This window comes from Acinonyx jubatus, chromosome B4 (genome assembly GCF_027475565.1).
Source record: "Acinonyx jubatus isolate Ajub_Pintada_27869175 chromosome B4, VMU_Ajub_asm_v1.0, whole genome shotgun sequence".
Taxonomy (NCBI): Eukaryota; Metazoa; Chordata; class Mammalia; order Carnivora; family Felidae; genus Acinonyx; species Acinonyx jubatus.
The window spans coordinates 69,434,726-69,461,131 of record NC_069387.1 but is presented as its reverse complement, the minus strand read 5'-3'; the positions used below and the strand labels follow the sequence as shown (position 1 = coordinate 69,461,131).

At 35.7% G+C, this 26,406-nt stretch overlaps 1 protein-coding gene across 5 annotated transcripts in view; it reads left to right on the top strand.

Moving 5' to 3' along the window:
• Positions 1–26,406, top strand: part of ADAMTS20 (ADAM metallopeptidase with thrombospondin type 1 motif 20) — a 172,660-nt gene that overhangs the window by 39,607 nt on the left and 106,647 nt on the right. For all 5 annotated transcript variants that reach the window (XM_053226139.1, XM_053226140.1, XM_027035930.2 and 2 more), the window contains exons 4-9: positions 2,620–2,879; positions 15,667–15,750; positions 16,218–16,342; positions 17,509–17,549; positions 22,953–23,058; positions 25,072–25,218. In XM_053226139.1, the coding sequence (XP_053082114.1) occupies positions 2,620–2,879; positions 15,667–15,750; positions 16,218–16,342; positions 17,509–17,549; positions 22,953–23,058; positions 25,072–25,218 (763 nt within the window). The remainder of the gene's footprint in view (positions 1–2,619; positions 2,880–15,666; positions 15,751–16,217; positions 16,343–17,508; positions 17,550–22,952; positions 23,059–25,071; positions 25,219–26,406) is intronic.

Genomic DNA, 26,406 nt, shown 5'->3' with positions numbered 1-26,406 from the left:
AGGTTTAGAAATATTTTTAAAACAAGGGGATTATGGTACACCGGAGTCTGTTATAAGAGCTGTTAAACACTTGTGAATCACTTTCCTAAAGTAATGAGAATGAACAACTTTGTTTTCCACTTGACGCATGCTTGTGTAACAATGCCCTGAGATTGCCAAACAGAATCACCCACTGCTCCTGCCTCAAGAATTTGAGCATCACAGCACAACTCTGTGGATGAGCATTTTAACTCTAATTTTATAAACCTAGCAACAAAATAGCTGACCATTTTTCCTAAACGACATGGCAGTTAGACATTTTTTTTTGAAGTTAATTTGAAGGGCATGTGTCTGTCAACACATTATTTCTTCATAACTAGTAATGACAAAAATAATAACGACTGTTTACTAAGTCCTGATCTAATAGCTCTGTGTGAATGGTCTAATCTTTTGAAAACCTGGTCGGGGATGGGTGGTAGAATATACTAACCCAAGATAGGCCACTTTAGCATACAGATTATTTTGAACTAAAGGCCTTAAAAAGATGCAAAATGGGCTTTCTAATTCTCCTCTTCAGGAAAACAGATTTGTAGATACTTTCTCCCATTCAGTAGTCTTCCTTTTCAGTCTGTTGTGTCTGTCCTTTGGTGCAATTTAAAAATTTGATGTAGTCCCATTTGTCTATTTAGTCATCTGTGCTATGGTGTCCTACCCATCCAAGCAGTCCTTGGGAAATCCAATATCATGAAGCTTTTCTTCCATGTTCTTTCTCAGGACTTGGAGAGTTTGGGGTCTTTTAGGTCTTTAAGATGTTGAGTTTTACAAGCTAAGGCTCTAATTTCATTCTTCTGCATGTGGATATTCCGTTTACTCATCACCTCTTGTCAAGGATATCATTCTTTAACCCATAGAGTGGTCTTGGCACCCTTGAAGATCATTTGACCAAATACATCAGCGTTTATTTCTGGCCTCTGTGTTCTGTTCCATTGATCTATATGTGCTAGTCTTGCTATGCATGGTCTTACATAAGTCTTTTTGTTGACATACTTTGCATAGGTATAAAATGAGTAGAACTACAGGGGAGGTGTACATATGTGTCAAACTTGAAAATTGCCAAGTGGTTTTTCCAAAGTGGTTGCTGTAACACTTGGTGCTGTTTTTTAAATTTAAGCCGTTTGGGTAGGCAGAATCAGTTTCTTTTTGTCTCGAAGTTGAATTGTTACTGAAGCACTTAGTTATTCTGAAATTTATTCTTAAATACGTATTACTTCTTGTCTCTTCCTACTAGAGTATAAACTTTATAAGGTTCTGTTTGCTCTGCAATTTCTAAATGTTCCTTGATGTAGAGTAGGTATAATGTTTATTTTAAACTGATGAACAAGTCAGAGTATATTTACTTCCTATTGACTCTGAGATTGGTATATTAAGTTACATCTGGGTCTACGAAGTGGATATTTTAGTGGTGGAGTCACCCCCGGATAAAGATGGTAGGACAAAGTTTTAGGGCTATACACGGTTTGCCAAGTTCAGAACTTCCCAATGAGATAAATTTCAAAACCTAAGTGCACAGTAGTATCAAAGGGCAGGATGGTTTTAAGAATTAGAAAAAGTTGACATGTGGAAACCATGCTTAAGGACTTTGATTACTTACAACCATAAGATTACTGCTTATTTAAAATGAAATTATTGTTGTCATACTCTTATATCTCTGTCTAATCCTTATAGTACAACTGAGTCTGAATAGTTTTGGTATTTGGTTTATCAAGTATCCGGGACCTTGGATTTCTTCTTACCTGATTCCTTTGGTCCGCTTTTCTGTTAAATACTTGCAAACAGTTGTCAGAAAAAAATACAGAAGAATAAAGGACTTACACATGGCATCTGTGATTAACATTGAATAATTTGCTGTATTTTTTCATTCCTAAAAAGTTTTATTTTTGAAAGAAGGTAAGCAGGGAATGAGTAGAGAGAGGGGCACAGGGGATTGAACGGGGCTCTGCAGTAACACCAGCGAACCCACTGTAGGGTCCAAACTCACGAACTGTGAGATCTTGACTTGGGCCGAAGTCAGACACAACTGACTGAGCTACCCAGGTGCCCCTGAATTCTGTATTTAAACATAACCAAACAAAGTAATCAGATATCTTATAAATCAAATATTATAAAATACAGATCTACAGTTTTTCTGGATTCAAAGAGTTACCAATGTTTCATGGTTTTTCTGTCTGGTGATCTTTACATGATATCTAACAAAAGGTTTTGTTCTGTATCATACAAAATGTGATTGATCTATAATGAGTTGAAATGCCATTGGCTTGAGCACCCAGTTTACCTGAGGAAAAAAAGGGGGACTCCTCAGTTTTAAATTTTTCTACCGTTAATAAATGCTTTTGAACAGTCCTAGCTGTTAAAAAAAAAAAAAAAAAAAGACTCGGAGTTTGGTTTCTGTTGGGCCAATCTATGAAAAATAACATTTTATTACTGGGAATAGTAATAACCTGCTGCATCACAGAGTTAAATTTCTTTTTATCTTTTATTTCATGTTGGAAGGTGATGTGTGTGTATTTTTGCCTATTTTGTGCAGTATTTTTAGTCCCACCTAATTTAATGGCTCTGCATTATATTCTTTTCTCCCCCCAGAAAGTCAAATAAAGAAAACCACTTTACCCTTTCAAAACTACAGCAACACAAATGAAGATCTTAATGTAAAGAAGGAAATGGTTTTAGGGTACCCTTCAAAAAATAAATCATTGGAAGATGAAAGAAGTCAATTACATTCCAGGAAAAAACGTTTTTTATCCTACCCAAGATATGTGGAAGTTATGGTTACAGCTGACGCTAAAATGGTTCATCATCATGGACAGAATTTGCAGCACTATGTACTAACACTAATGTCAATTGTAAGTAAACTTGTCCTTTAAACTTTCTAAGATGTGTAATGTTTCCTTCACATTTATCTGAAAAGTTATTCGAACTTGTTAAAAGATTTGAAAGTCTCTGAAAACACTTAAAGAATAATTCGAGTATTTTCAGTATCCTATATTTTCTACCCTTTGGTGGCAGGGAAGATTCTAGTAGCCCTGATATTTCACCCTTTGAATCTGATTATTTTTTTAAAGCTTATTTGTTTTGGGGGGAGGGGAGGAGATTGCTAGCACATGTGCGCAGGGAAAGGGTACAGAGAGAGGGAGAGAGAATCCCAAGCAGGTGCCGTGCTATCAGTGCAGAGCCTAATGTGGGATTCAAACTCATAAACTGTGAGATCATGACCTGAGCCAAAATCCAGAGCTGGAGGCTTAACCAATTGACCCACTGAGCTTTCCGTGATTCTGATTTATATATATATTTTTAACATTGATTCGTTTTTTAAGAGATAGAGCCATGAGTGGGGGAGGGACAGAGAGCGAGAGGGAGACACAAAATCTGAAGTAGGCTCCAGGCTCTGAGCAGTCAGCACAGAGCTCGATGTGGGGCTTGAACTCAAGAACCATGACTGAGCCACCCAGGTGTGCCTCCCCACCCCCCAATCTGATTTTTAAATCTTATTTCTGCACAGAAGGAATGGAAACTATTTTGCTATTGCTATACTTGTCAAGTCAGAAATTGGAATAAATGATATTTTATTTTTAAGGTTTTTAATTTTAATTCCAGCTTAATATATTGTTAACATAGTGTTCTATTAGTTTCAGGTGAACATTCAACAGTTCTATACTTGTTGCTCATCATGATAAATGTACTCTTTAATCTCCATCACCGATTTCACCCACCTCCTTTTCTGGTGGTAATCCTTACTTCTCTATGGTTAAGAGTCTGTCTTTTTTTTTTTTTTTACCTTTGCTCATTGTTAAATTCCACACGTGAATAAGATCATATTTGTCTTTCTGACTTAATTTGCTTAGCATTATACTCCAGCTCCATCCATGTTGTTTCAAATGGCAAGACTTCATTTTTTGTGGCTAAGTAATATTCCATTACGTGTGTATGTCAGACACATGCACACCACCTCTTTATCCATTCATTTATCAGTGGACACTTGGGCTGCTTCCATAACTTGGCTTTTGTAAATAATGCTGCAATAAACATAGGGGTGCATGTGTCACTTTGAATTAGTGTTTAGGTATTTTGGGGGGTAAGTACCCAGTAGGGCAATTACTGGATCATAGGGCAGTTCTGTTTTTACTTTTTGAGGAAGTTCCACACTTTTTTCTATAGTGGCTGTACCAGTTTGCTTTTCCACCAGTGGTGCAAGAGAGTTCCTTTTTCTCCACATCCTCACCAACACTTGTTTCTTATGTTATTTTAGCCATCCTGATGGGTCTGAGTTGATAACCCCTTGTAGTTTTGATTTGCATTTCCCCTGATGAGAAATTTTGAGCATGTCTGTTGGCCATCTGTATGTCTTTGGAGAAATTCCTGTTCATGTTTTCTGCCCATTTTTAAAATTGGATTATGTGGTTTTTTTGGCTGTTGAATCAATTCTTTATGTATTTTGGATATATATCCATCCATACTCGTACATGGATATGCCATTTGCAAATAGCTTTTTTCCCTTTCTGTAGGTTGCTTTTTAGTTTTGTTGTTGGTTTCCCTTGCTCTGCAGAGTTTTCTATTTTGATGTCCCAATGGTTTACTTTTGCTTTTATTTCCCTTGCTGCAGGAGGCCTATGTGAAAAAAAACTGTTAGACTGACGTCAGAGAAATTGCTTCCTGTGCTCTCTTCTAGGATTTTTATGGTTTCGTGTCTTATGTGTAGGTCTTTGATCCATTTTGAGTTTATTTTTGTACATGGTGTGAGAAAGGATCCAGTTTTATTCTTTTGCATGTCGCTGTCCAGTTTTCCCAACTCCATTGGTTGAAGAGACTGTCTTTTTCCCACTGGATGTTCTTTCCTGTTTTGTTAAAGAATAATTGACCATATAACTATGGGTGTATTTCAGAGTTCTGTATTTGGATCTATTGATCTATAGGTCTATTTTTATACCAGTACAGTACTGTTTTAATTACTACAGCTTTTTAATATAACTTGAAGTCTGGAATTAGGATACCTCCAGTTTTATTTGTCTGCTTCAAGATGGCTTTGGCTACCAGGGTCTTTATCTGTCTCATAGAAATTTTAGGATTGTTCTCTCTCTGTGAAAAATCCTTGGTGGTATTTTGATATGGATTGTATTAAATCTGTAGATTGCTTTGGGTACTATAGACATTCTAAAAAGATTTGTTCTTGCAACCTGTATAAAATGTCTTTCCATTTCTTTAGATTTTCTTGAACTTATTTAATCTGTTTTATAGTTTTCAGAATAAGGGTCTTTCACCTCTTGGATTAAGTTTATTCCTGGATACTTCATTATTTTTAGTGCTGATATAAATGTGATTGTGTTCTTCTATTTATCCTGCTTTATTCATGTATAAAAATGCAACAGATTTATGTACATGGATTTTTGAATCTTGCAAATTTATTGAATTCTCTTACTCTAGTTTTTTTTGGAATCATTAGGGTTTTCTACATATGGTATCACTAGATTTGCAACTAGTGTAAGTTTTATTTCTTAACAATTTAGATGCCTATTATTTTGTTACTTGCCTAATTACCGTGGCTAGGAGTTACTTCTGTGTTGAATAGGAGTCATGAGAGTAGACATCCTTGTTTTGTTCCTGATCTTTGGTTCAAAAGCTCAGTTTTTCCCTGTTGAATGTTGTTAGCTGTGGTTATTTATATAGGGCCTTTACTATGTCGAGGTATGTTCTCTCTAAGCCTGCTTTGTTGAGGGTTTTTATGAATGGATGTTGTACTTTGTCAAATGATTTATCTGTATCTGTTGAAATGATATGGTTTTTATCCTTATTGTGATGTATCATGTTGATTTATTTACAAATATTGAACCACCTTGTATCCTAGGAATAAATCGTACTTGATCATGGTGAATGGTTTTTCAATGTATCATGGGATTCAGTTTGCTAGTATTTTGTTGAGGATTTTTACATGTGTTTTCATCAGAGATACTGGCCTCTAGTTCTGTGTGTGTGTCTGTGTGTGTGTGTGTGTGGTGTCTTTATCTGGTTTTGATATCTGGATGATACTGACCTTACAGAATGAATTTCCTTTATTTTTTCCCCTTTTTTTGGAATAGTTTGAGGAGAATGGGTGTTAACTGTAAATGTTCAGAATCTTCCTATGAAACCAACTGTTCTAGACTTAATGGGAGTTTTTTGATTACTGATTCAATTTCATTGCTGGTAATCCATCTGTTCAAATTTCTATTCTTCCTGCTTCAGTTTTGGTAGGTTATGTTTCTAGGAATTCATTTTTTCTTGGTTCAATTTGTTGGCATGAATTTTCATAATCTCCTCTTACAGTTGTCTGTGTTTCTTTGATTTTGTTACTCTTTAATTTGTGATATTTGTGACTTTTTCTGCACTTTTTTTTTTTTTTGAGTCTGGCTGGAAGTTTATCAATTTTGTTGATCTTTTCAAAGAACCAGCTCCTGGTTTCATTTATCTGTTGTATTTTTTTAGTTTTATATATTACTTATTTATACTCTAATCTTTATCATTTCCTTTCTGCTGGTTTTGGGTTGTTTATTTTTCTAGCTCCTTTAGGTGGTATACAGGTAGGTGGTTCAAGATTTTTCTTCTGGTAGAAAGGTAGAACTGTATTGCTATAAACTTCCCTCTTAGGACCACTTTTACTGCATTCCAAAGATTTGGGACTATTGTTTTCATTTTCATTGGGACAAAAGGACACTTTACATTATAAATGTATTTATGGAGATTAAAGGACAGGCTATTAGAGAGCTGCTTTAGCAAATTTGGAATGTAAGATCACAGTAGCTATCAGAGTTCTTGACCTGATATTAACATCTATTTTGAGTAGGGGTGGTGGCAGTATCCTGGAACAGAATTCTAGACCTAGTGAAGGACCTAGACTAGTTCTACAGTGGTAGAACTCTATATCTTATATATACCAAATACATACACATACGTAAATCTGTTGTCTGGACTCTTCTGGATTTAGGCCTGTTATTTTGGAGTAATTACTAAAAGCGTCTTTCATGCTCAAGAGTCCCCTGGTTTAATTAACGAGTTATATAGTCACCTATTTATACAGATTCAGGCTATCGGAACATATCTCATGGCTGGAAGTACCTTTATTCACATGTAAGGAATTTAGATCTACTTGATGGAACAGACATGGCCAGGATACATCTATTGGTTATTGTAAATTTTTCTTGGCTAGAAATGTCCAGTTCAGTACATTGTTATTTGAAGATAAGACCCTGTTTTTTTCCTTATATATAATATTTTACCTTAAATTCTTATATGTGCTAAGAATAAATGGCCCATGTTGCCTAAGTATAGTATCTGGTACCAAGTAGGCATTCAATAGTTCATGAAAGATAAATAGGTGATTAAAGTAATACTTTTTGGGGGGTGCCTGGGTGGCTCAGTCGGTTAAGTGTCTGGCTTTGGGTCAGGTCATGATCTCCCAGTCTGTGAGTTCAAGCCCTACGTTGGGCTCTGTGCTGACAGCTCGGAGCCTGGAACCTGCTTTGAATGCTGGGTCTCCTCCTCTCTGCCCCTCCCATGCTCATGCTCAGTCTCTCAATAATAAATTGATGTTAAAAAAAAGTAGTACTCTTTTTCAGAATGCATGACATTGTAATAGATGACTCAAAGTGATTTCTGGATTGTGTATAATAGGACATTTGTTGACCTGAGTTTTTAAAATGAAAACAGAGCAATACGTGGAAATTTATACTGATAACATGTTTTTACTTCTGAATCTGAAGTAACGAAAAGTGTAATTATCTAGATGTATAACTATCTACATCTGAGTTTGGCAAGCTCATTATGAGGGGATTCTAATGAGAGTACAGGCATGGAAGATGTCAGTTGATAATGTAGGAAATTGTATCAAGTATATGGAACAGTGTAAGATAAACTTAGTAAATTTATGCGGGTAAAGGAGATAGTCATTAAGAAAATTGTGGGAAGGAGGGTAGAGATTCCCAAGGAAAACACTAGATTTTGTAAAGGTGACAGATTTTGAAGCCTGTTTAATTATGGGTAACTCTGATATCCATGCTGTAGAAATAATGACTAGAAGAAGGAAATAGCCACACAGCTTTGGCAATACTGGCATACTCAGAAATGTTTTGGTACCTGTATTTCACATAAAAATCAATATAATCATTGTTTGGAGAAGATCCTGTGACATAAAGTCACAGTTGATAAAGGGCAAAACAGACCTTCTTCTGACTTCATAGAAAGTAAATCAGCTTCTCAGATTGCTTGAAACAGTAGCCCAATATATGCACATGTTACTTCCTAGACCCGTAGTCCCACTAGGAGAGCCAATTGCAGTTGAAGATGAGATGTTTGTAGATGTAGTCAGCTGGTTGTGTTGAGCTTTCATTCACAAGGAGATAGACTGAAGCAGGGTTAGGGAAGAGGGGAGCATTCCAAATGTAGATAGGTAGGAGGAAAAATTTAGGACAGTTTCTGTTTTGAGGTAGTTTGGGTTTTGTATATGCTTGCTTTGTCAAAGGTCAAAGTTCAGATGACAAATTACCTGCGTTTAGTGCTTCTCCATTCTTTTTCATTAAAAGGATATGTGGAATTTAAGAAACAAAGGAAGAGAGGGGGGAAAAAGAGGCAAACCAAGACAGGTTAACTGTAGACAACAAACGCATGGTTACTGGATAGGGGAGGGGGGAGGTAAGGACGGGGAAAAACAGGTCAGGATTAAAGAGTGGACTTGTGATGAGCACCAGGTGTAATATGGAAGTGTTGAACCACTATACTGTACACCTGAAACTAGTTTTATACTGTATGTTAACTAACTGGAATTTAAAAACCTAAAGAATGTTCAGGTAAGAATACAGGAAAGTCAGACTTCATGGTTCTGTATATATGTTATTAGTGAAAAGCTGTGGTCATAGCTGTAGTTGCAGATGTAAACCATGTGAATGGAATCTTGGAGCAAGAGTGACAGACTCTTCTTATTTTGCCTGGGACTTTTCTAGTTCTAGGGTTGAGACTCCTGGCCCTGGAAACCCCTTAGTCCTAGCAAACTGGAACAGTTGGGCACACCTTGCAGAAATAGTCAAGTGTAGTTCAACTTGTTTCATCTCCACTCGTGAAGTCCATTTCCAAAATTGTTCTGAAGTGATAAGAGGAATGCAGTCTCCATGTAAGTGTCTGCAGATGTGTTTCCGATTGAGGAAGGAAACCGAGATTTTGCACATTAACTACATTTATTCAAACACACAGGATATTGGTAATGTTCTTGGTGACAGTAATTTAGGAAAAAGACAAGAAAATGTGATTTATACTTGAAGTTTGTGAGCCATTTAAAGAAAAGTTCAAAATGATAAAGTTTTTGTATGTTGGCTCTATGTAAAATGGAGAAAGAGCTTAATGCTTCAACACTGAGCACATGGATTATGGACACCATTTAGAGGATTATCTGCCCTTAACCTTACAGACAATTGTGCTGTCTTTTTCTTTGCTTTCAACAATTCAACAAAATGAGTACAGCGATGGAGAAATTTGTGTGATTTAATTCACTATAGTGCTGTACGGATACCTTAGTGATCTGTTATTCAAAGTGATTCTGGCATTAATATGAAAATTGGGAAGAACGGAATTATGTTTAGTGTATCCAATAAAATAAGAGTTTGTGTTAAATGACCAAAGATGTTTAACTATTTTCAATACCAAAGCTTTTATCTGTAGAGAATTTGGGTGACAGTATTAGGCTAAAATGGCATTCACATATAACTAAACAACCAAAGAATTTGTAATGAGAGCAATTATTTTCTTAACAAACTTACTTTGATATTCAGTGATTTATTTAATAAACCTTGAAAATACTGTAGGTCAGAGACTTTTATACTCTGTTGTGTTTATAAAGGTTTGACTTGATAGCATTCACTTTCTTACACAATTAATCATGTAAATGTAAGGCACATCATGTGATCATCAGGAATGAGTCCTGTTTATTAAAATACAGTTACTGTTGGAGACACTTATCAACCAAAAGCCTCACTTGGATTACCCTGACTTAATACCTTTGATTTCACTGATGTTCAGGGTAGAGGAAATTTTTAGCCACACTAAAATAAAAACAATGATATACTTTCATACTTCAGGTAGGACCGTTATGTTCACTTTTCCTTCAACTCCGTCTTCTTATTTTTAATTTTTAGATTATTTATTTTTAGCTGAAGTATAGTTGACTTACATTATTGGTTCTGGTAGTACTCCATGTAGTAAATAAGGATAAATTTGTTCCTTGCGCATATTTACTTTGTTGTGGAATATCATTTTCTAATTTCGAGCAAAAAGATCATACAAGATTTGTGATCTTTGTAAACAGTCTCTTCACTATGTTAAAATCAGTTTTGTGTAGAAGACTTTGAAGGTGAAAGCGATCAAAAGGTAAACAGTTACAAGTCCTCGGGATGTAATGCACAGGATGGTGAATAGTTGATATGGTGACTATTGTATGTTTGAAATTGCTTGGAGTAGATCTGAGTTCTCCTCACGAGAGAAAATAGAACTATGTGATGATTTATCGTGGTGATTTCATTATATATATATGTGATTATATATATAATGTCAATTATCTCCATTAAAAATGGCTAAATCATTTTTTAAAAAGGCAGCCTCTAAACATGCCATATATACATTTGCTGAAGCTGTGTATACAAATTATTTCAAAATAGTTGGTCAGTTAATGGTGACAAAAACCTCATTATTTGCACGAAGTGTATTTTGCTTAGAATTTTCTTAAAATATTTAAACAGAATTTATATCATTTCTTTACTTTTTTTTTTTATAAATATCCATGAAGTACTGTTTTGTGAGACTTGTAGAGAAACATAAACATGATATGCTAGGGGAACAAACACTTAAAGAATAAAATATTCAATACATTCTAATTAGGTCAATAAAATTCTAAAATACAGCACTCTAATATGTAATGATTATAGTTATATATCAATATTACATGGTGCTGTAGAACAAAAGGTTATCTAAGAAAGCTGATGTAGCATTTTTCTACTGTGTAGTCTATGGAATGGGATACTAGTCATGTGACATGCTCTATGGGAAGAAGGAAAAAAAAAACTGTTGAAGCATTTGTGTGAAATTCCTCTCCTAGATAATGTGGATTTGTTAGGTATCTTCACAAAAGTATCAAATAGGCTATTTAACTTTTTTACTCCACATTCCTCAAACCGTAGGATGATTTTTGTGCTTTAAAACACAAATGGCCTCTACTCTCCTCCCCTCAATAGCATCTGGTAAATACTAATTGAATACACTATGGCATGGTGACCAGGGATGCTTGGTGCCTCAACATGGTTGCAAGAACGGAGACAAAAAAGAGATCCATTTCCAGAATTGACCAACTTCCTTGTAACTAGCAATAGAGCTAGAACTAAAACCAAGGGCTCCTGGCTGCATAGGGACTTCTCTGAGGCCATGGTCAAGTGTCTGCAGTGGTAGTGTCAGGGCTAGGGCATGAAACACATCAGGGTTCTGAAAGAAAGTTTTATACCAAGAGCTAATTAGAAGGACTTAGGGGATAGAATTCTGATGTTCTAGAAAATACAGTGGTCAGAGCTAAAGCCAATCTATGAATGTAGTCATGAAAAAGTAGCAAGCATGGTACCTTACCATCTCGGCAATGTAATAGGAGGGTGGTAGTTTGGGAATAAGAGAAGCACATTGTACATGTCAATTACAAAAGCCCCTGACTAATTAAATGGTCCTTGTCATCTGCCTGCTTCATAATTCAGTTTAACTGAATACTTATACAGTAACACCTTTAAATATACACATAAAGTAAAAGGAACATACGTTGAATGTAAGCACATTATGAAGGTCTATACATAAAACAGGAAATGCATACAACTAAATAGGATGCCTTAATTACTCAATGATACCATTTTAGCATAAAAGCAAAGTATCAACCTGAGGGTTTTTTGGGGAGATTGTGTAAAGAATTAAGTTGAACTGTTTTTTGTATGTTTTACCTGAGGACGAATGAGGTTATATTTTTGTTTTCATTTAAATTTCAGTTAACCTGCATTATAATGTTAGTTTCACTTGTACAACATAGTGATTCAACATTTCTATACATTGCTCTGTGTTCATCACAAGTGTACTCCTTAATCCCCATCATCAATTTCACCACCACCCCCCACCTCCCCTCAAGTAACCATCAGTTCTCTGTAATTAAGAGTTTGTTTCTTGGTTTGCCTCTTTTCCCCCCTTTGCTCATTTGTTTGCTTAAAATCCACACACCTAAAATCATAGGGTATTGGTATTTGGTTGACTTATTCTGATTAACATAATACTTTGTAGCTCCATCCATTCATTGCAAATGGCAAGATTTCATTCTTTTGTATGGCTTAGTAATCTTCCATTGTGTGTATGTATATGTATATACATCTATTTATGTGTATATACCATATCTTGCAGATGGGCTACTTTTCAATAAAGGTGCAACATCTGTTTCTTAAACTCAATATTATATAGTATCACCTACAAAATCATAACCTCCAGATTGCCACTTGTAGTCCACCTATTTCGAGTAATGAGTGAAGAAATTAGTCCTGTAGATAATTCATAGTACTTAAGCTCTTTCCTATGTGAAGTATGGAGAATGCATGGTCTCTTGTGACCTAGAAGTCTTCACAACTGTTCATTTTTAAGTGGAAGAGAGTCTTTGAGCATAAATCTGAGGTGTATTGTTCTTTTTGTAATTGGACTTAGAAAAGCATCCACTGTTAAACTCACTGAATCAAAGGATAAGTCTGAAGTGTGGGTATACTTTGTTTTCCATGGGAAGTATGTACTTTCTTAAGTTGCATGGAAAATACCAATTCAGCTACCAGTTTCCACAGCTCCCATTTTTAAGTGAGCAGTGCTGCGGGGCTAACAGACCTGCTTGAAATGGCCAACGATTTGTCCCCGTACTTACTCTCAATGCCAGAAGACCACAACTTCTGCCAAAGGCACCACTGTAGGTAGAAATAACCAACCTGTAAATGCCTATGGCTGCACAGCTAAAACAATAAAGTTCTGGAAAGTGTATTGAAGTCCACGGTGACCCTGCAGTGTCAGCATTTCCAAAAATGTTTTTGGCTCTTGCTCTGGTCATTATTCCATGTAGCAAAAAAAAAAAAAACTGGAGCAGTCATGTAGGTGATTCATTATATTGCAACAGCTCTTTGGCTGATGGAATGAGGACTCCACCACTAGTACTTCCAGCAAACTCTAAGGTCCACAAGATCAGGGTCCATGTCTTCCCTGTCTCTGGATTACAGCAAGGTGTAGTGTTGAATGTTAATCAAAAGGATGGGACAAGTAGTATCTCCTGAAGCAATTGCTATCTTGGTCTGGGTCGTGGTCCAGGAGATGGTGATCCAGGTTTCAGAAATTTTTAAGTATAGTTGACAATGCTGTATCAGTTTCAAGTATATGACAGTGATTTGACAACTGTACATGTTATGCTGTGTTCACGTGTAGCTACCATAGTTCACCATGCAATGCCATTGACCATATTCCCTATTCAGTACCTTTCATACTCCTGACTTATTCCATAATTGGAAGCCTGTACCTCCCACCCTTTCACTCATTTTGCCTATTTCTTCCCTTCTGTCAACCACCTGTTTGTTCTCTGTATTTATGGGTTTATTAATGCTTGGTTTCGCTTTTTAGATTCCACTTACAAGTGTCTTTTGCCTGACTTCTTTCACTTAGCAATATACTCGCTAAGTTCCTCCCATGTCGTTGCAAATGGCACGATCTCCTCCTTATGCCTGAGTAATACTATTACACACACACACACACATATATATATATAAATATATATATATAAAATGATGTCTTTATTCATCTATCAGTGGACACAGATTGCTTCCATATCTTGGCTCTTGTAAATAATGCTGTAATAAACACAAGTGCACATACCCTTTTGAACTAGGGTTTTCTTTGGGTAAATAGCCAGTAGTGGAATAACTGCATCGCAAAGTATTTCTATTTTTGTTTGACAAACCTCTATACTGATTTCCACAGTGGTTGCAACGAGTTTACATTTACACCAACTGTGTCCACAAAGGTTCCTTTTTCTCCATATCGTCACCAACACTTGATATTTCTTGTCGTTTTGATATTAGCTATTCCTGATAGATGCAAAGTGATGTGGTTTGGGTTTCCATTTCCCTGATTAGTGATGTTGAGCATCTTTTCATGTGTCTGTTGGCCATGTATATGTCATCTTTGGAAAGCTGTCTCTTGAGGTCCTCTGCCCTACTTTAATCAGATGGTTTTTTAAGGTCTTTATATATCTTTGATACTTAATCCCCAATGGATATATTATTTGTAAATATTAGGTTTCTGTCTAATTTTGATGATTATGCCCTTTGCTGTGCAAAAGCTTTTTATTTTAGCGTAGTCTTAGTCATTTAGTCTTGCTTTTTTCTCCCTTGCCTAGGGAGACCTATCAAGAAAAATGTTACTGAGGCCATTGTCAAAGAGATTACTACCTATGTTTGGAAATGACTTTCATTGCACAGGTGGCCCAGGTCCTGAGGGGATTGTCTTGAAAGGAGTGAAAGAGGCATTGAACATGGAAGACACTACTGCAGCAGAAACCGCTATGATGGGTACAAGAAGAGATAAATTAGTGAATTAGCACCTTAACCAAGAATCATAAACTGAGCCCATGTAGAGGGCCTCATAGAATTGCATTTTTCAGTTTTGGAAAATTAAAGACCAGGTGGTGACCTGCCTATTGACCTGTGACCTCTTGTCGGGTTTCTTATGTGATTTTAGATGAATCAGTCCCTGTGGATTCCAGGAATGCTAACCATTAAAAATTCTAAGCATATTCAGAATTGGAACTATACAGCCATTTTGGAAAATATTAGTTAAAACTTCTCTATGGAGTATAATGGTATGTAAATTAGGGAGTGTGGCACAGAATGAAGTGAAATTCCTGCTGAATCCTCAAGGGTATTTTCCAAGTTCCGAGTGCTCAAATTACTTGATTTTGTTAAAATGCAGATTTTGATTCACTAGTTCATGGTGGGGTCTGCGATTCTGCATTTCTGATCAGCTCCAGGTGATACAGATGCTGCTGATACATGGACCGATCTCAGTAATAGGGTTAAGGTTGCTGTTTCTCAAACTTGGTTTCACATGGGAATCATTAAAAAAAATACTGGGAAAATTTTGAAGGTATACTGATGTCTGGGTCTCAACCCTAGAGATTCTGATTTAATTGGTAAGAGATGTGGCCTGGGCATCAGGATTTGTGAAAAGGTCCCTGGGAGATGACACTGTGCAGGTAGGTCAGACAATTGATGTTCTAGGACTGGATTCAGTTTACTTTTGAGAAGAAATAACTCATTTAGGTATCTGATCTTACACTTTCTAAAGTAAATACTATAATTTTTTAGCAGTTAATACATCAAAATTTACATGTACGACATATGAAGGGCTGTCTTATAAAATCTGAAAGCATATGTAATAAGATCCTAACACTAAGAACATATTTTCATACCACAGCTCTTAAAAGGTCAATAGTAAAGTGCAGTTCTATCAAGAACTAGAAATGAACTCTGATGTAGGATTAACCTTGTAGAATGTGAAACATTTTGTTTTCCCTTGTAGGTTGCAGCAATCTACAAGGACTCAAGTATTGGAAATCTTATCAACATAGTAATCGTGAAATTAGTTGTAATTCATAATGAACAGGTAAGAAACTGGTTGAAGTTAGTATCCTTAATAGTAGTAGACTTTACATACAGATCACAAAACTGTTACTAGAAATGAGCTAGTTCTAAAAATTTACATTCAAAAACTTGAATGGGAGTGATTAACTTACTTTGTGATGGAAATAAAAGGAAATAATAATTTAAAAGCAACTCAGTATTCCCTTTTGTAATCCTACCCTTGAAGGATTTGTAACAGTTTTTACAAATTTTTTGATTCTAAATATTAGATGGTTTCATGGAAAAGGTCTCACTAGATTCCGTTTTGATCCTGATGTTTTAAATATTGCTAAGATATTTTTTTAAAAATATGAAGGACAGGTGTCACTTTATCTGCTTCTGAAAATGCTATTTGATAAACTACGAGGATGCTGACAAGCTTGGAGAAAAGAGGATATGGATGTTTTAATGTATTATTAAATACTTTTTTTTAAATTTTTTTGTGTGCAGGAAGGACCAGTCATCAGTTACAATGCAGCTACCACATTACGTAACTTTTGTTTATGGCAGCAAACTCAGAATGTTCTTGATGATGCTCACCCTTCTCACCATGACACTGCTGTTCTTATCACTAGGTACAGTTTTAGAAATAACCTTCCCACCACAGTGGTTTACCTTTCTGTCCTGCGTGATCACTGCTATTTCTTGTTACCTTCTTTATCGATACATGGAAGCGTTCTCTAAGAACTTGTCTTGCAAAAGATACTGTTGAATGAAAACATTGTTCTTGCAGACCAAAATGCAAATGGATTCCTTAGGAAATTAGCAATGTTAGGTTGCTGAGGAGTGAACTGACCCAAACAAAATAATTTCCTTATTAGTGACAGAACTAGGAAAAATATTTGGAAACAAACATAGTTATGGAACTGAAAACAGGTTATGTTCCTTCCCCACTTGATACTTCAATCACTTGGAAGAGCTTTTGAATTTTAACTGGTTGCCTACTTTTTTGGCTACTTGTACTTTAAAAAGAAAAAAAACAAAAAACCTATTGTTTTGATGCTCAATACATATCTTAATTGCTAGACTGTATTTGCAAGGGTCTTAATGTGCTTACTTACTAAAAACAACTTATGCTATTAAAAAATATCCATTTTACAAGCACCACTCTACATTGTTAATTCATGCCTTTGCTTCAGCAACACTGGTTACCAGAATAATTAGATTTTAGGATTGGCTGGTTGGTTGACAGAAGGAAATAATTCTTCCATTTAGGGGTCAGACTCATAATCTGCTTTCTAGAACCCTGAAATGAAACCTTCAGTCCATGTAAAATAGCTGACCTGTAGGAAAGACCAGAGAATTGTCAGATGGGTTAGGGACTAAGTAATGCAGAAGGAAAAACAAAACAAAACCAAGTTGGTGATATCTGAAAACGTCCTTATTTGTCGTGGAGAATAATCACTGCAGCTCATAGTGATGCACAAGCATCAAGGAAAGGGTAAACTCTATTACATGTACTGCATAAGTAAAGGCAGAGGTGAAAAATGTAATTAGAAAGCTTGTTACTGAACTTGATTAAAGCTTCAACTATTCACAGCAGACTCTCTTCTATAGCTTCTATTGCTTATTGATATATACAAGAGGTGTATACCTTGGGTTTAAATTATTGAGAGTTTAAGACCCGGATTTGGAAGGCAGTTGATGGTAATGGTCATATTACAGTTTAAACTTCTTTATCTTTGTTTTGAATTGTTGCAAAAAACTTTGCTGAAAATGTTTCAAAATTTTTTGTTTTAAGGGAAGACATTTGTGGAGCTAGGGAGAAATGTGACACATTAGGTAAGTTATTTTGCAAATTAAATACAACTTACATAATTATTTCCTGAATTGTTTAAAATGTTTCTTTTCCTTTAATTTACATTGTAATCCTTTTGATTGTCGTAATGATGGTCGTTATTAGCTTCTGCTTCAATACATTTTAAAGAAGAACAGCAAATATGGTGCCCATTGCTAAATATCAAGTGTCGTGCAAAGCTGGACATGAAGTGTTTAGTTATGTAATATTTGATCCACACAAAATATAAACTATATGCGGATTTAAAGCAAAACAAAAACAAAAACAAAACGAACAGCCATAAATCTACCACCAGATTTAAGAGCCAAAACTTAATACTATCATATGGCCTGTGCTAAGTCCTTACTCTATCCTTTTTGCGTGCTTCCAGCTAGTAGCGAATACCATGAATTCTGTATGTCCCAGTTACTTTCATCTTTTGAAAAACAGTTCTCTATGTGTGTGCTCATAAAAGAAATTGTTCGATTTTGCTTTTTGAGCATAGTGGTTGTAGTTCATGAATTCTCACTGCTGTGTAATATTTTCTCCTCAGTTTACATATTTCATGCTATTGGTGGATATTTTGGCCAATTCCAGTTTTTCATTACGAATTTCACTTTAAAATCTAGTGTATATTCTACAATTGAACTGTTATGTCATTAAATGTGCTAATGTTCAACTTTGGTATATCTTCACATGGTTGTACCAATTTTCACCTTTATCAATAGTTTATTCTAAACATTGCTTTTGATTATGTCCTTATCAACACAAGGTATCTAGAGAATTATCATTTTTGCCATTTTAATGTAATTTCATTATCGTAGTAATTTTCAGCTCCACGATTACTGAATTTGAACATCTTTTCATAGCTACTGGCCATTCGCACTTCTTTTGAGAAATGAAATAAGACCCATTTTCCTATTTTTTGGTGTTAGTCATTTTCTTACTGCTTATTTTAAGTTTTAAAAATTATTTTCTAAGTTCTCATTTAAATTCCAGTTAATACACAGTGTAGTATTAGTTGCAGGTGTAGAATCTAATGATTCAACACTCCATACAACACCCAAGGCTCCTCACAGCAAGTGCCCTCCCTAATCCCCATCACCTATTTAACCCCTCCCTGCCTGCTTCCCTTCCGGTAACCATCCATTCTCTACAGTTAAGAATGTATTTCTTGGTTTTCTTCCCTCCACTGCCATGTTCATTTGTTTCATTTAAATTTCACATGTGAGTGAGATCATATGGTATTTGTCTTTCTCTGACTGACTTTGCCTAGTCTATAGCACTCTACCTCCATCCACATCATTGCCAATGGCAAGATTTCATTCTTTGTGATGGCTGAGTAATACTCCATTGTATGTGTACATATGTATATATGCACACAAACACCAATCACAACTTTATCCATTCGTTGGTCAATAGATATTTAGGCTCTCTCCATAATTTGGCTATGGTAGATGATGCCACTACAAACATCTGGATACATGTACTCCTTGGAATCTGTGTTATTGTATCCTTGGCGTAAATACCTAGTAGTGCAATTGCTGGGTCATAGTTCTATTTTTAACTTTTTGAGGAACCTCCATACTGTTCTCCATAGTGGCTGCACCAGTTTGCATTCCCACCAACAGTGCAAAGGGTTCCCCTTTATCTGCATCTTTGCTAACACCTGTTTGCTGTGTTAATTTTAGCCATTCTAACAGATGTGAGGTGATACCTCATCGTAGTTTGGGTTAGAAAAATCTTAAATAACCTAACCTTAGTCCTAAAGGAGCTAGAAAAAGAATAACAAATGGAGCATAGAGCCAGTGGTAGAGGGGAAATAATTAAGGTTAGGGCAGAAATAAGTGATATATAAACTCAAATAGTAGAACCTATCAATGAAACCAGGAGCTGGTTCTTTGAAAAAATTATGGTATTTGTCTTTCTCTGAATGACTTATTTTGCTTAGCATAATACCTCCTAGGTCCGTCCATATTGTTGCAAATTTTTAACATTTTCTTTTTATGGCTAATATTCCATCGTATATGTACACTACAGCTTCTTTATCCATTTGTCCATTAATAGGCGCTTGAGTTGCTTCCATACCTTGGCTATTGTACATAATGCTGCAATAAGCATAGGAGTGCATGTATCTTCCTGGGTTAGTGTTTTTGTTTAGGTAAATACTTAGTAATGGAATTACTAGATCATGTGATATTTCTATTAATTTTGGGAGGAACCTCCATATTTTCCACAGTTGCACCATTTTACCTTTCTACTAACAGTGCATGAGTGTTACCTTTTCTCCACATTCTTCTCAATGCTTGTTACTTCTTGTCTTTTTGATACTAGCCATTTTGACTGGTATGAGGTGATACCACATATGGTTTTGATTTGCATTTCCCTAATAGTGATGCTGAACATAATTTCATGTGTTGGCCATCTGTGTGTCGTCTTAGGAAAAATATCTGTTCAGGTCCTCTGCCCATTTTTTACCTGGATTGTTTTTTGAGTTCTTTATATATCTTTGATATTAATCCCTATTGGATATATTATTTGCCAATATCTTATTCAGTAGGTTGCCTTTTCATTTTGCTGATGGAGTTCTTTGCTGTGCAAAAACTTTTTATTTTGGTGTAGTCTCAATAGTTTATTTTTGCTTTTGTCTCTGAGGAGACATGTCTATAAATATGTTAAGGCTAATGTCCAAGAGATTACTGCCTGTATTTTCATTTAGGAATTTTATGGTTTCAAGTCTCACATTTATGTCTTTGATCCGTTTTGAATTTATTTTTGTGTATGGTTTATGAAACTGGACCACTTTGGCTTTTTGAATGTAGCTTTTCAGTTTATACCATTTATTGAAGAGACTCTTTGCCCCATTTTACATTCTTGCCTCCTTTGTTATAGATTGCCCATAAGAGTGTGGGTTTATTTCTGGCTATCCTCTTCTACTCGTGTGTGTGTGTGTGTGTGCATGTGCACACGCGTGTGCATGCACTCTAGTACCATGCTGTTTTGATTACTGTAGCTTTGTAGTATAGTTTGAAATCTGGGATGGTGTTATCTCCAGCTTTGTTCTTAATTCTCTGAAGGTATTCTTATTATCCTTTAAATCAAGGGTCATGATAATGATAGCTGATATTTGAGTGTATGTATCATACACTCTTGTGAGGTTTTGTGTGATTTAACTCATTCAATCTTCACAACAAATCTTTAAGAATAGCTTTCAGTTTCATAGATGAGGACAAGTAATTTGCCTGCGGGTACACAACTTATATTAACACAAGTATTAGTATTTAATTTTCTCATATAAAATATGTGGAAAAATTGTGAGATTTTTCTGCTGTATTTTGTAGATGCCATTGCCCCAGTCTCTGAGCGCTTTTTGCAAAGTATGTTGTAAAATAATTTTTACTTCTAGGGCACCTAGGATTTAAGCTTCTGACTTCAGCTCAGGTCATGATCTCACAATCCATTAGTTCAAGCCCAACGTTGGGCTCTGTGCTGACAGCTCAGAGCCTGGGGACTGCTTCAGATTCTGTGTCTCCCTCTCTCTCTCAAAAATAAACAGACATTAAAAAATTAAAAAAGGAGTTTTATTCTTTAAGGTGGTTAGATTGGAGGACTCTGTGCAGCTTCTTGAACTTCCAAACACAGGGAATGGGTATGAGGTTAGGGCCCATACCACTTTATCCTACCTCTGACCACTTTCATAGAACCGAATATCCGCTTGAGTGAATGTAGGCACAACCATCAGTTAGCTGCTTCGAACCATAATGTTATATATTCACTTTGATTTTGTTTGTTCTTGCCTGTTTATGGGCATACTTGAGTATGGACTTCAATCATACACAATACATGTTTCCACAGATCTGTTATGTGATTAAAATGTTTAGCTTAGAATATATCCATCTCTGAGCATGAAACCAAGTTTGGGTGATAAGAGTCCATATTTTGTTTGAAATGCCTACACAGCCTTAAAAATGAATATATGGAAATGGAGTGATTTAACAGATTGAAAATACTAATGGAGGCATGGGAATGGCAAGATACTCAATTAAAATGGTTAGTTTTAACTTTTAGTAAAGGAGAAATGTAAAATTGACCAAAATTGACTAAAAAAATGGCACATACAAGCATCAAGTCCTAGTTAAGGAAAACCATTCTTTCATACTTTGGACAGCAGACTTTAAATCCTATTTTTTCCCTTACTCATTTTTGGCCTAGATTCTGACCAAGAAAAAGCTTTTGGTGGGGAGCTTTGCCCAAGCAATGACTTTGGGTGTGGGTTCAGAAAGAGCAAATACTCTTTTTTATTAAAGAGAAAAGCATTGGCAAATGAACTTGTTAGTCTGAATTTTTCCAGCATTTTTAGATTCCTCAGGTTAATCTCTTTTAAAGTGCACAAGTGCACGCACACACACACACTTAGTATGAAATTTAAGTGCTAGGAAAATGTCCATGTTCTTAAGTTTTATGAATGAAATAGTATATAGGCACATGGGGTTAAAACACAGTGGTTAATAGAGGTCTGTATTAAGAAATTTATGAATGTACAAACTTTCCAGTAAGAAACGGGTTATATATGAAAAATTCTGCTTTCTTATGAAAGGAATTTACCTAGTAGAGCAGATAGTTTACAAGAAAATAATAGAGGATGGTAGTAGTGAAAACTATGCTATTAAGGAAAATGCCAACTTGGTTGATGTAATACGTATTGTTGTAAGGAACACTTAATGTCAATTTCTTCTAGACTATTTTTCATGGATTCTATCAACTCTAATTCTTTTTGTTCAGTCAGTTCATACTGCACATTGGCATGACATGATATCCTTTATCTTAAAGAGTAAATCTATCTTAATAAACCTTCTTTAGCTAAAATACAAAATTATTGGGTGCCCTTAATATATGAATCCTATTTTATTTAATATATATTAGATACCAGGTGCTATTCTATGCACTTAACATATATTCATTCATTATACTTAATTGTATGCTGCCTCAAAAGTTTTTAAAATGAAAATTTATTATAATGGTGTATTTTCTGTATTAGTTCTATTACCAATTTAAACATTCATTGCCTTTTCTAGTATCCACACTAGTGGGGCCTAAAACTTCATCCTTTGTATAACAAATACTTTTTCCTCTTCCTTTTTTTTTAAACACTTGTTTGCCCGTATTTTGAAGAAAATATTCTTCAGCAAAATCCAGGAATTGGCAAAAAATATTTCAACTGCAGATAAATCATTCTGTTCTTTTTTTCCTTCACGTTAAAAAACACATCTTTCCTTATGTGGTATTAACAGCCAACTCTACATCCTTTTTTTTCCTTGCATCCATTTCTAAGTAGTAATGCCCATAGTAAATGTTTTATTTATGATTTGATGTTTCCCATTTTCAAATACAACTATGAAATTTTTCAGGTTTAGCAGAATTAGGTACCCTGTGTGATCCTTTACGGAGCTGCTCTATTAGTGAAGAAAATGGACTGAGTGCTGCCTTTACCATAGCCCACGAACTTGGCCATGTGTAAGTACCTTCTGCTACCTCAGTAATAGGTTTTCTAGTAATCACTGCATAGAAGACCTAAAATTCCATCTTCAGTTGAGTAATTAGCAGCTCTATGTGTTTTTTTTTTTTTTCAACGTTTTTTATTTTATTTTTTGGGACAGAGAAAGAGCATGAACGGGGGAGGGGCAGAGAGAGAGGGAGACACAGAATCGGAAACAGGCTCCAGGCTCTGAGCCATCAGCCCAGAGCCTGACGCGGGGCTTGAACTCACGGACCACGAGATCGTGACCTGGCTGAAGTCGGACGCTTAACCGACTGCGCCACCCAGGCGCCCCAGCAGCTCTATGTCTTAAAAAAAATATTGTTAGTATAATTTTCATCCCTGAAATGCTAACTCTGGCTCTTTTGTGATCTGTTAGGTCAGACAGGCTGCACTGATCAACAGACTAAGCAAAGAACTAGCACTTGGGAATTCTTTTATTTCATTTACTGTATTGGATTACTATGACCAGCACTTCTGGCCTCTATCCCTTGTTATCCCATACATGACCAGGTACTGTCCTCTACCATCTTATGGGAGGGCCTGCAGGGGCTTCTGGTTCTGGGGAACTCCTGATAATAATGACAATACCAACTCACTTTTGCTCTTAAAGCTCAGAGCCCCAGCAGAGAATGTGGTATGTGGGAATTACTTAATCACTAAAAGATTTTTAAGTCATTCTTCCAGCTCCGTAGTTTGTGTGTGTGTGTGTGTGTGTGTGTGTGTGTGTGTGTGTGTGTGTTTTTCTAAAAATTAGGGGTTCTATCCATTCCTGCATTATTATAAGTTCTGCTGGGGTTCTGTGCTCTAAGAATGGAGGCCATGATTCCATGAGATAACCTCAGAGCTCCCATGGAAAGTCAGAAACCCCTACAAACTCATCCTCTGAAAGGGATTCCGAATGTGCACCCCAGCACTCCTGGGATTTCTTGTTCATCCGCTAGTAGGGATTTGAGGCTAGAATGCCCTCTTTAATATACTGTCTTTTCCTGGTCATACCTTACATCATTAGCATATTCAACAGGGATAATTTCAAGTGGAAACCATTTTTAGTAAACTAATGCCTCTTTAGTTCCCCTGCAGTGTGGTTATGTTTCATGATTATTAGCAGGGTGCACACTCAAATTGTTAAAGTGGAGGATAGGACCAGGAGCTTACCTGAGGGGTGTAGATGCATTGCAGCAACATCTGGAAAGCACTATTAGCTGATCGCCAAGGCTACTAACTAATGAAAAACTGCTCTTGCAGAGAATACCACCTTAGACCTTTATTTTCTTCCTGAGAAACTCTTTAGGTGTCTTTAGAGTATGGGTAAGTAGTTTAATTAAAAGACTGGTATTTAAGTACAAATCTCTGCAGGCAAAGAGCTGAATTAGGTGCTTTCAATGTTCCTTGTAAATGCAAGTTTATACTTGGGTCCTCAAATGAAGGCATAGGATCTGTTGCTGACCAGCTAATTATTTAATATATTTGCTCTTAGGAAGATTTGGCTGCCCTTGAGGAATGTTTTTGTTATTCGAATTCGGTCAATAATCACTTAGTGAATATAGACCAGAAACAGTCCTTAGTCTGTTTCATACGAAACATGTAGACACTATAAAATGATAAGGAATGAGAGATTAAAGAAGTTTTGATACTGTAGTCATAGTCCGTGGTCTAGAAACTGGTAACACCTTTATGTAATTGATCTTCACACATGCCTTACAACTATGCATGTTGAAACCTGCAAGTACTTATGTGAGTGCTCTGTCAGTTTTGTGATGAGGTAAGCTAGAGTCCACATTTTTATTGTTTAGACTCCAATTTGGTGTCAAAATCAACAAATAGTGCTACTGATAAAAGCTATAATGTAGTGTTTGAGATCTTGTGCTTCTAAACATGAAAATAACCCTGATTTTATAATGTTTTATGGGAAAGATCAAGAGTATAATTTTGTATTTTATCTTCTAAGATCTGTTACATATTTTCATATTCTTTGTTTTTATTTTTAGATTCAACGTTCCACATGATGATAGTTTTAAATGTAAGGAACCTGGGATTAAACATCAATATCATGTAATGGCTCCAACTTTAAATTACCACACAAGTCCTTGGACCTGGTCAAAATGTAGTCAGAAATATATCACTGAATTCCTAGAGTAAGTCTAAAGTTATATTACTTTAGTTAAATAATGAAACATTTATTAGACTATAGACTTTGAACTTTGTTATTTTAAAGTGATTTAATTTCTGTCCAGTTTTGGCTTAAATTTGTTTACTTTGTACAACTGGGTTTTTAAAAACAAGGAAAGAGTTGTATGTACACATTTCACTCCTAAAATATTTTGGTGGGGGCAGGTCAGACCTAGATTTGGGAGCTCTGTTAGGATAACTTGTTTTTAAGGGGAGACTTAGATTCACAGCTTTCTTATGTGTTTGAATTTTTTCAGTAGGTACTGCGTAATACAAGAGGAGCTTAAGTGGTTCAAGTTTTGAGGTGCCTTAGAAGGACAGACAATAGCTGAGGTCCAACTCTGAGTATTCCAAATAGCTCTCTGTGGCCAGAGGGATGTGGAGTAGTTTATATGCTTACATATTCTTCTGGAGGATTTTCCTAGGTCTGAAGAGGGGGCAGATCGATTTTTCTTGCCTCGTCTCCATCTCGCACGTTTCTCTGCTTCCCCATTTTTATCCAAATGGTGTTTCTATCTTACTGAAAGTTACCAAAAGGCAAGGCCAAGCTCTAAGTAATTTTTTTTGTTTAAAAGCAATATTCATTTCCTTATATATTCTAATCCCCAGTATATGTGGTTGCTAGTTACCTCTTTTGTGAGAACTATGGAAATAAATGAAACTATGCTTTGTAATATGTTCATAAATCCCAAGATCAGTTTTTTTATCCTTGTATGGGGAGTTGATTTAAAAGCATAATACACAATTGCTGTTGTATACATAATTGCATATAGTTTTGTTCAATGGCTAGCTGAGGTATTGGTTAAAAATACCAGGGGATGTGTTTATTTTTGAATGGTGCTAATGGGATTCTCTCCAATGGAAATGTTAAAACACACACACACACACACACACACACACACACAAGCTGACTTAAGTTACATGTTCATTTTTGGATGAAACTTAACATCTTTCTAGCCAGTAAAAATTGCTAAATTTCTTAAAATTACGGTAATGGAATGAATTGTTTTTAATCCAGTTGGGATGGTTGAATATTTTCAGTTTCCTATATGCTAAATACTGCATTACAAACCAGAAGTGAACAACAAATATTTCTCCTATTTGCCACTTTCTAAGTCCTTTACATGTATCCTTGAATAGCCATTTGCAAGGTG